This window comes from Urocampus carinirostris, chromosome 13 (assembly GCF_059441175.1).
Source record: "Urocampus carinirostris isolate Australia breed hairy pipefish chromosome 13, RoL_Ucar_1.0, whole genome shotgun sequence".
Taxonomy (NCBI): Eukaryota; Metazoa; Chordata; class Actinopteri; order Syngnathiformes; family Syngnathidae; genus Urocampus; species Urocampus carinirostris.
In genome coordinates, this window is record NC_142361.1 from 39,476,385 (window position 1) to 39,486,872 (window position 10,488).

The 10,488-nt window shown below is 44.2% G+C and overlaps 1 protein-coding gene across 1 annotated transcript in view; it reads right to left on the reverse strand.

Annotated features, from left to right (window-relative positions):
• Positions 1–4,592, reverse strand: part of valopa (vertebrate ancient long opsin a) — a 28,011-nt gene extending 23,419 nt beyond the window's left edge. The window contains exon 1 of the mRNA XM_088352109.1: positions 4,024–4,592. Coding sequence (XP_088208235.1) covers positions 4,024–4,387 — 364 coding nt within the window. The 5' untranslated portion in view covers positions 4,388–4,592. The remainder of the gene's footprint in view (positions 1–4,023) is intronic.
• Positions 4,593–10,488: the final 5,896 nt, after the last annotated feature.

Genomic DNA, 10,488 nt, shown 5'->3' on the forward strand with positions numbered 1-10,488 from the left:
GTGGGTTTTGACTCTGTCCGGTTCTCTGCCTGTGTTTCCTGTCCAGTATTGTTCCCGTCTATTTTGTCCTGTTTAATATCGATCTCCAGTTTCGTTCCTGTCTAGTTTGTCCTGTTTAATTTCAATATCCAGTTTTGATATCAATCCAGTCTGTCCTGTTAGTAGATAAGTCGACTCATCGCAAAAAAACCCGTTGTTGCCAAGTATTAAGGAATGATAATCAGAATATATGACAGAACAACACTTTAAAATGAAGTTTATTGCTTTTATTGCTTTTAATGTACGTTTACGCTTTGTAGCATCATCAATTTATTTAGCTTCTTTTGAATCTTTCTTCTGGGGCTGAGGTTTTGGCTTGATTCCTAACCATCAGTATGTACCTGTATCGACTCGTCTTCATTCATGCAATGTTTATGTTGCGTCGTCTGCAACAAGCCACGTGAACTCCTCTTTCCACGATGCTTTTAATGTACGTTTACGCTTTGTAACGTCATCAATTTTGTTAGCTTCTTTTGAATCTTTCTTCTGGGGCTGAGGTTTTGGCTTGATTCCTAACCACTTCTCCATTTTTCTTGTGTTCTCTGTGCCGCCACTTTGGAAAATTATATGCAAATGCGTGACCTTATAACGCTCGGGAAAGTCAGGAAGCAGGAAGTTATTCGATGCAGGCTTCTGATTGGCTGCCGAGTATACAAAATGCCAAACAAATCAAAATTTCCAAACCGAAATAAATATTTCATTTTGCATTTCACTTGGGTATGAAATGAGGCCCCTTTTCAATTGGGCGGCATTAGCTCAGGAGGTAGAGCGCCTTGAGATCAAGAGATCGCAGGTTCAATTCCCGGCTCTTCCGTGTTATAGGTCAAAGTGTCCTTGGGCAAGACACTGAATCCCTAATGCCCCCAATAAACAGGTAAGCGCCTTGCATGGCTACCTCCCTATTGGTGTGTGAATGTGTAAGTGTGAAGAGCATCAGAACATGCAACAAATTCATGTTAAAATTAGATGACTGCACAATAAACTTAAAAAAAATAAAGAATAAAGGAAATAATAGAAATATTTGTTTACCTTTTTGCTTCATATTTCTTGAAAAACTGATCCAATGTCGTCTGCTTTTGCTGGGTTTTAACAATCAGACAAAGCAATAGCCCGACTTGTCAACACCCTTACGAGAGATTCCTTTCCACAAGTTCCGTGATTGGTGTGTGAGTGTGTGTGTGGATGGGTAAATGTGAAGCACATCGTAAAGCGCTTTGGGAGGTCTTCATTGGCTTGAAAAGCGCTATAGAAATGCAGACCTGAACGAATTCTAACCTCAGCAGATGCACATCACAGATCTTGGACCAATTCACTGACTTAGCTGAAGTTTATCTGAGGTCTCAGCGTTGGTAACTCACTTAAGATAAGTCGTGCACAGTCATACTCTAGATGATTAGCATCTGCTGAGGATGGGAAATTCAGCTTCTTGGACCAACTGACTTTGTTGCTTGTCCATTGATCAATTTTTGGCCGTCTTACAGAGGTTACGGTAATCAATTTAACTTCAAGGGTTTTTCTTTAGGGCAGCACGGCGGCGCAGTGGTTAGCGCGTGTGCGGCACAGTTCTGAGGTCATGAGATCAAGCCTCCTGTGTGGAGTTTGCATGTAATCCCCGTGCTTGCGTGGGTTTCCTCCGGGCACTCGGGTTTCCTCCCACGTTCCAAAAACATGCATGTCAGGTTAATTGGCCGGTTCGAATTGTCCTAGGTGTGAATGAGCGAGGGAGTTGTCTGAGATCAAAGCTCCTGTGTGGAGTTTGCATGTTCTCCCCGTGCTTGCGTGGGTTTCCTCCGGGCACTCCGGTTTCCTCACACATTCCAATATCATGCATGCCAGGTTACTTGGCTGGTCCAAATTGTCCCTAGGTGTGAATGAGCAAGGGAGTTGTCTGAGATCGAACCTCCTGTGTGGAGTTTGCATGTACTCCCTGTGCATGCCTGGGTTTCCTCCGGGCACTCCGGTTTCCTCCCACATTCCACAAACATGCATGTCCGGTTAATTGGCCGGTCCAAATTGTCCCTAAGTTTGAATGAGCAAGCGAATTGTCTGTCCCTGTGTGCCTTGCGGCTGGCTGGCAACCAGTTCAGAGTGTCCCCTGCCCACTGCGCAAAGTTAGCTGTGATGGGCTCCAGCACCCCCGCGACCCTACTGAGGATAAGCGGTGTAGATAATGGATGGATGGATGGGTTCCTCTTTACACCAATTTTACCTGAGAGAATTTACGCAAATTTTCTTTAACGTATATGTGATTGACTTTGGCAAAAGGACTTCCATGTCAAAGAAGACAAATGTTCCTGACTTCCCTAAATGTCAAATTGTAGTCCAAGTGTATTGAAATTTGTGATTTTTCTCAACAAATTACGCAATCCCTATGTGTCAAAACTTGAACAGATTGCTGTTTCTCAAAACTCAGGATTCTAACATGATTATCATCATTCCAGCCATCCATTATCTGCACCGCTTATCTTCAGTAGGGTCACGGGAGTGCTGGAGCTCATCCCAGCCATTTTGGGGCAGTGGACTGGTTGCCAGCCAATCACAGGGCGCACAGAGACAGACAACTCACCCAATTATTCACACCTAGGGACAATTTGGACCGGCCAATTAACCTAATATGCATGTTTTTGGAATGTGGTGGGAAGGGCGGTGAGAACATGCAAACTCCACACAGGAAGGTTCGAACTCATGACCTCAGAACTGTGCCGCAGACCCACTCACCACTCAGCCGCCGTGCTGCCCATGATAATGTTCAAATTTATATAATTCCGTGAAGTTTTGATATAAAAACTATGTATTTTAAATAGTTTTTAAATTATGTACAGAAATTGAATATATATATATATATAGGAGTATTTTAATTTTCATTGGTCGACACGAGGATACTTTTTATCACATACTCCTTTGCATTAAAGGGACATGGTGTAATATTTATTTCCTTCTATTGGTACAAACAAACTTTCATTTAATAAAAAAAACAAAAGATTGATTTGAATCTTAGGAAAAAATACATGAACGATGATCCCAAGTCGAGAAATTAATATTTCTTTTAACATATTGGAAACCATACCTAAGATCGCCACCATGTTATCTCGGTATCGTTTTTTTTATTTTTTTTAAAGCGAGCGGTTTGATGCTAATGTGTGCATGCGTCTGCCGCCTGGGGATTTCCCATCATGCATCATTCCATGGTAGTTGGGTAGTGAAAGGAAGTCCGCCTCTTTTTAGAAAAGCGGCTTTTTCGGCTCAACTCATTAAAGAGAGCCGTCTCACTTGATTTGATGCATTATATTACAAATTATTATGTTGTATAGAAAAGTTAAGAAAAAAAAGGAAGTATAAAAGGAGAAAATGAAAAAAGACAATTTTGTGGTGATCCCTTTAATTAGTATATTACCAACAAAAATTGAATGCAAAAAATGATTTCATAATTTGAATAAGAAAATGTATTATTCTACTTAATTCTATTTGCATGTATGTTTTCCTTCTATGGTGAACGTCCAAGCGACTTCATTTTTGAACTTTTTTTATAATAAACCTCATCCATGTCGAGCAACTCAGTATCTCACAACAAAATGTTAATTAACGATATATATGATATAACGAAACACATGTGCAATATAACATGTTAAACTACATGAATAAACACATTTGAAAAAAAAAATATGGTGTAAGATTATTTTGTATTTTGCAAGGGAACATACGACAGTTTGAAAGGGCATGGAGCTTGACAGGTAAGTGAGACAGAACGGAAGAAAAACAGAGGAGGGGAGAAAGAGAAAAAGATAGGTGGAAAGGAGAACGAGCCAAAGAGAAAGAAAAATAAAGAGAAAGAGAACGAGGGAAAGAAAAAGAACGAGAGAAAGAGAGTGTAGGGGGAGCCGGCTCTTAGAAGTGAACAAAGAGAGTCGGCTCATCGCACCTTTTCATTTGCGAATGACCCATCACTCGCGCAAACTTCCACGAACCCGAAATTCTTGCACTTACCGAAAAAAGTGACAGCGAATCCCTCGAGCACGCACGCCCACCGTCCCAGGAAGAAATAACCTCTGGCGTTAGTCAGGAAACTTATGAGTCCACCCGTCAGGGAGACCAAAAAGTCCGCAATGGCCAAGTTGACGATGATGTAGTTGAGCGGTTGCCTCAATTGCTTAAATTTATACGTCGCAAACATGACCAAAAAGTTTTCGCTCAGGGAAAGAGAAGTGACCACGAACATGAGCAGCGCCAAAATGGTGAAGTTCCATTGCGCGATGTTGCGGATGGGTCCGGTAAACGGGTCATCGACCGGACCCAAATCGGCCGCTTCGGTGTAGGACACCGCATTCACGGACAGACTCAAAGCCTCCATAGTCCATGACCACCCGGTTCCGACTACTTGCTACACGGGATCCGGACTTGGTTTATATTCGGGAACTTCACGCGGAGTGCGCACCCCACGCGTGGCGCGATTCGATGCATTGCGTTCTGAAAGTGCAAGAAAGTGCGGAGAAAATCATGAAAAGTTGTTGAAAAGGGAGAGGAAGGTTAAGGGAGCCTGGAGACTTGCGCGCTTTGCTCCCTGCGAGCGGCAGTGAGGTGAGGGTGAGGTCTTCGAGTCTTATAGGCGAGGGATGAAGATGAGGAGGGTGGTGATGATGATGCTCCTCATGAAGATGATGGTGATGATGATGCGAGTGATGAAGATGATGATGCTTCCTTCCAGTCCAGTGAGCTCCAGGGTTGGGTAGGGTTACTTGAACTGGATTACTTTCAATTACTTTTTGATGACTCCAATACCAAATATGCTAATAAAAGACGAAAGAAACTAAATAGGAATAAAATGATGACTCACAACACGTGGTAAGCTTTCTCTCCTGGCTTTGATCTCTTCCATCTCTGGCAAAACAAACATCAAATGCAGGGTTGGGTGGGATTACTTTAACTGCATTACTTTCAATGACTTTTGGATGACTCCAATACCAAAAGTGCTAATAAAAGACAAAAAGAAACTAAATAGGAATAAAATGATGACTCACAACACGTGGTAAGCTTTCTCTCCTGGCTTTGATCTCCGGCAAAACTAACAGTAAATGTGACAGAAACCAGGGTTGGGTAGGGTTACTTTAACTGGATTACTTTCAATTACTTTTGGATTACTCCGATACCAAATATGCTAATAAAAGACAAAAGAAACTAAATAGGAATAAAATGACTCCATTTTGTGCAGGCTTGGGGAGTAACGGAATACATGGAACAGCAAAAATCTGTTTAGATTTATTTTCACTTTGTTTCTGTCGCATTTTATGTTCGTTTTGCCGGAGATTGAAAAGATCAAAGCCAGGAGAGAAAGCTTACCACGTGTTGTGAGTCATCATTTTATTCAGATTTAGTTTCTTTTGTCTTTTATTTGCATATTTGGTATTGGAGTCATCTAAAAATCATTGAAAGTAATCCAGTTAAAGTAACCCTACCCAACCCTGGTGAGCTCACAATAGACTCAACCGATATACAGTAATCCCTCGGTTATCGCGGTTAATGGGGACCAAAACCACCCGCGAAAAGTGAAAATCAGTGAAGTAGCGACGCCCCTTTAAAAATGCTTTAAAAAATAATAATAGTAATAACATATATATATATATTTTTTTAATTATTTTATATTATTATTTTTTTTTTTTTAGGCCCAATTATGGGGACCAGAACCACCCGCGAAAAGTGAAAATCTGCAAAGTAGCGACGCCCCTTCAAAAATGCTTAAAAAAAAAAAATGTGAGAAACGCAACGCAAGTTGGTCCTGTTTCCGTTCCTGTCTTGACAGTGGCAGCTTGTTGTCTGGAGTTTACGGTACTTGTGTAAGTAGTTAACACTAGGCAAGCCTTTTTTCGACCCTGACTCCCACCTGTTTTTCTCCTGTCTGTTCCCCAGCTTCGACCCGTTTTTTATCCTGACCAGGTCTACTCTCCCGTCCCGGCTTTCGACCTTTTTTTGTCCCCGACCACGTCTACTCTCCTTTCCTGGCTTACGACTCGCTTACAACCCCGACCACGTTTTTGCTCTCCTGTCCCGGCTACTGACCTGTTTTTCCGTTCCCGACGCCGCCATCGCTCAACACGGAGGACCCACTTCCGCAGCCAGCAATCACCGGATCGTGGGCGCAACCCTTTTTCTTTCCTAATAAAACTTGTGAGAAACGCAACGCAAGTTGGTCCTGTTTCCGTTCCTGTCTTGACAGTGGCAGCTTGTTGTCTGGAGTTTACGGTACTTGTGTAGGTAGTTAACACTAGGCAAGTCTTTTTCGACCCTGACTCCCACCTGTTTTTCTCCTGTCCGTTCCCCGGCTTTGACCCGTTTTTTATCCTGACCACGTCTACTCTCCGTCCCAGCTTTCGTCCTCTTTCGTCCCCGACCACGTCTACTCTCCTTTCCTGGCTTACGACTCGCTTCTGACCCCGACTACGTTTTTGCTCTCCTGTCCCGGCTACTGACCCGTTTTTTTACGTTCCCGACACCGCCATCACTCGCCATTCGCATTCAGTGTGACCTGCTTCCCGCGTCCAACAATCACCGGATCGTTGGCGCAACCCTTTCTCTTTCTTCCGATAAAACTTGTGAAATACGCAACGCAAGTGGGTCCTGTCTCTGCTCTGGTCCTGACAAAAACAATAAAATCTAGGAGAAAAAAAGATATCCTGCACAATGATTAAATTACGGATTTTCTTAAAAACTTACTCTTAGTAAGGAAAAAAGACATCAATGGATTTTGAACTCGCAAGGAAAACAGGAGAGACCCAAGGTGTCCAACATTAAAAACCGAATAAACTTATCAAAAAATGTTATAAGTAATTGAAATTTTGATTCAACCATTGAATAATTGAAACAATAAATATATACCCCAATCTTGTCCTTCCCCCCTTAATAACATGTGTCTGTATAATCACTGGAGCAAACCCCCTGAATATCTATGTCTGAATAAGTTGTGAGATTTATCTATAGGAGGCATCATGGGCCATAGTTCATCCATACACATGGAAAATAAGAAAATGTGTACGTGTCTGTGTAGTCAATGACTTGAGAATGTCAAGTACCCAGCGGTCTGGTTTATGGGTAAAAACAGACTGGACAAAGACAGATGCTTTGGCTTGGGGATGCATAATATACTGTATTCAAAATTATTTCATTTTTCACCTCTCATAAATACTTTATACGAGTTAGACTAACAAATGGCGGGTTATGCTAATCTCACACTGCAAAAACTACAATTTTTGTTACATTGGCTGATTATTTTTATGATGTATAAATAAAAGACTTCCTAAGAATATTATACTTTAATGGTCTTGACTATCCCTCCATCCATTAGCTGCACCGCTTATCCCCAGTAGGGTCGCGGGGGTGCTGGAGCCCATCCCAGCTAACTTCGGGGAGTGGGCAGGGGACACCCTTAACTGCTTGCCAGCCAATCGCAGGGCACCCAGGGACAGACAATTCGCTCGCTCATTCACACCAAGGGACAATTTGGACAGGCCATCCATCTATCCATCCATCCATCCATTATTTGCACCGCTTATCCTCAGTAAGGTCGCGGGGGTGCTGGAGCCCATCCCAGCCATCTCCAGGCAGTGGGACACCCTGAACTGGTTGCCAACCATTCACAGCGCACACACTACACAGCTCATTCACACCAAGGTACAATTTGGACCGGCCATCCATCCATCCATCCATTATCTGCACCACTTATCCTCAGTAGGGTCACGGGGTGCTGGAGCCCATCCCAGCTATCTTCGGGCAGTGGGCAGGGGACACCCTGAACTGGTTGCCAACCAATCACAGGGCACACAGAGACAGACAATTCGCTCGCTCATTCACACCAAGGTACAATTTTGACCGGCCATCCATCCATCCATCCATCCATTATCTGCACCACTTATCCTCAGTAGGGTCGCGGGGGTGCTGGAGCCCATCCCAGCCATCATCGGGCAGTGGGCAGGGGACACCCTGAACTGGTTGCCAGCCAGTCGCAGGGCACACAGGGACAGACAACTCACTCGCTCATTCATACCTAGGGACAATCTGGACCGGCCAATTCACCTGAAATGCATGTTTTTGGAATGTGGGAGTAAACCGGAGTGCCCGGAGGAAACCCACGCAAGCACGGGGAGAACATGCAAACTCCGCACAAGAAGCTCTGTAGCTGGATTTGAACGCATGACCTCAGAACTGTGCCTCACACGCGTTAACCACTGCCCCGCCGTGCTGCCCTGGTCTTGACTGACAAAATTTGATATCGTTACAATATGAGTGTCAGGACCAGAACGGAAAAAGGACCCAATTGCGTTACGTTTTATTGGAGGAAAGAGAAAGGGCTGCGCCCACGATCCAGGAAGCAAGGCACTCTTGTACTCGAATGGTGCGCTGAACGTGGAAGTGGATCTTCCGTAGCGAGCAATGGCGGTGTCAGGGACGGAAAAAAACGGGTCGGTAGCCGGGACTTGGAGAGCAAGGCGTGGTCGGGGTCGGAAGCGAGTCGTAAGGCAGGAAGGGAGAGTAGACGTAGTCTAGGACAAAAAGAGATCGTAAGACGGGACGGGAGAGCAGACGTGGTCGGGATAAAAATGGGTCAAAGCCGGAGACAGACGGGAGCAAAAATCGGGACAGGTGGGAGTCAGAGTTGAAAACGGCTTGCCTCGTGTTCACTAAGGTTCGCAGACGGACTGACAAAACAACAGGACCCACTTGCGTGACGTTTACCACAAGTTTTATTGAAAGAGAGAGGAAGGGCTGCGCCCACGATCCGGTGCGGGAAGCAAGTCGCTCTCGTACTCAGATCGTGTCCATATAAAAAGAGGAGCTGATCGAGTTGGCGCCAAACGAGCGGGCACAGCTGAGTCACATCAGTAATCATGACAATCCCGTGATCTTAGACAAACATGCGGGCAAGGAAAAAGTCAAAACCTCAGCACAAGGAAAATAAGGATGACCAGGGTGGAACAGATTTAGCATTGGGTAACAGTACACAAAATATCATGAACATCAATAAAAAAAAGCAACAGGTAATATGCTGAAATTTCTCCTCAAAGTCCATGACAGCAACGACGCAGCTTCCCTTCTCTGCCTGCTCGTCTTCTCAGGATACTTGGTACCAGATTTGCATGTACCCCCTTCCCACCTATGACCATTTTAAAGTTTCAAATGTAAGAAAAAACACAAAAATTGAAGTAAAACTTATCCGAGCTTGTGGGTTTACGACGCGCACTGTGATTGGCTCATCGCCTTTGAAGGCAAGGCTTACCCTTTAGTATTTTTTGCTTGTAATGTGAATATATTATAGTCTGATTTATTGGAAATCACTGCATTAAACTACATGTGTCATTTAATCACCTTTCAAAACCAGGGGTGTCAAACTCATTTGAACTCGGGGGCCACACGACAGAACAAACATTCTGTCGGGAGCCGGACTAGTAGATTAAAGAGAAAGAAAAAGAGAGATAAAGAAATAAGAGAAAGAGGGAGGGAAAAGGAGAGAGGATGGGACAAAGAAACAAAAAGAGCGAGAAGGAGAGAGCATGAGAAGCAAAAGATAAAAAGTCATGAGAGAGGGGGAAAAGAAAGGAAGAAGAAGAAAGAAATCCAAATAGAAATAAAGAGACGGAAGGAGAGAAAAGAAAGCACAAGGGGTACGAAGAGAGAAAGACAAAAGAGAGAAAAGGAAAAAAGGAAGTTAGAGCAAAAGAGGTTAAAAGACACAGAAAAAGAGAGAGACAAAGAGCAACAAAGGAAGAGAAAAAGAGACACAGAGAGAGAAAGAGACAGAGACACAGAGTGGAAGAAAAGGGGTGGAAAAGAGAGAGAGAGAAATAAATACAAGTACAGTGTCTTTGTTCGAGGCACCTGGCTTTGGCAACATCAAGTCGACATATTTCAACCCTCAGCTTGTTTTTCTCTTGCGCTTCTCTAAGTGTTGTCTCGCGGGCCGGCTTCAATGCCTTAGCGGGCCTGATCTGGCCCGCGGGCCGCCTGTTTGACACCTGTGTATTAAACTATTGTTTTTTCATTCCTTTAAAATTGACATCCTTAACTTAAAGGTGGGCAGCACGGCGGCGCAGTGGTTAGCGCATGTGCCGCACAGTTCATGTCATGGGAACCTCCTGCATGGGTTCAAATCCAGCTCCAGATTTCCTGTGCGGAGTTTGTATGTTCTCCCCGTGCTTGCGTAGGTTTCCTCCGGGCACTCCGGTTTCCTCCCACATTCCAAAAACATGCATTTTAGGTGAATTGGCCGGTCCAAATTGTCCCTAGGTGTGAATGAGCGAGTGAGTTGTCTGTCCCCGTGTGCCCTGCGATTGGCTGGCAACCAGTTCAGGGTGTCCCCTGCCCACTGCCCGATGATGGCTGGGATGGGCTCCAGCACTCCCGCGACCCTACTGTGGATAAGCGGTGCGGCTAATGAGATGAGATGAATAAAGGTAAAATAAAGTA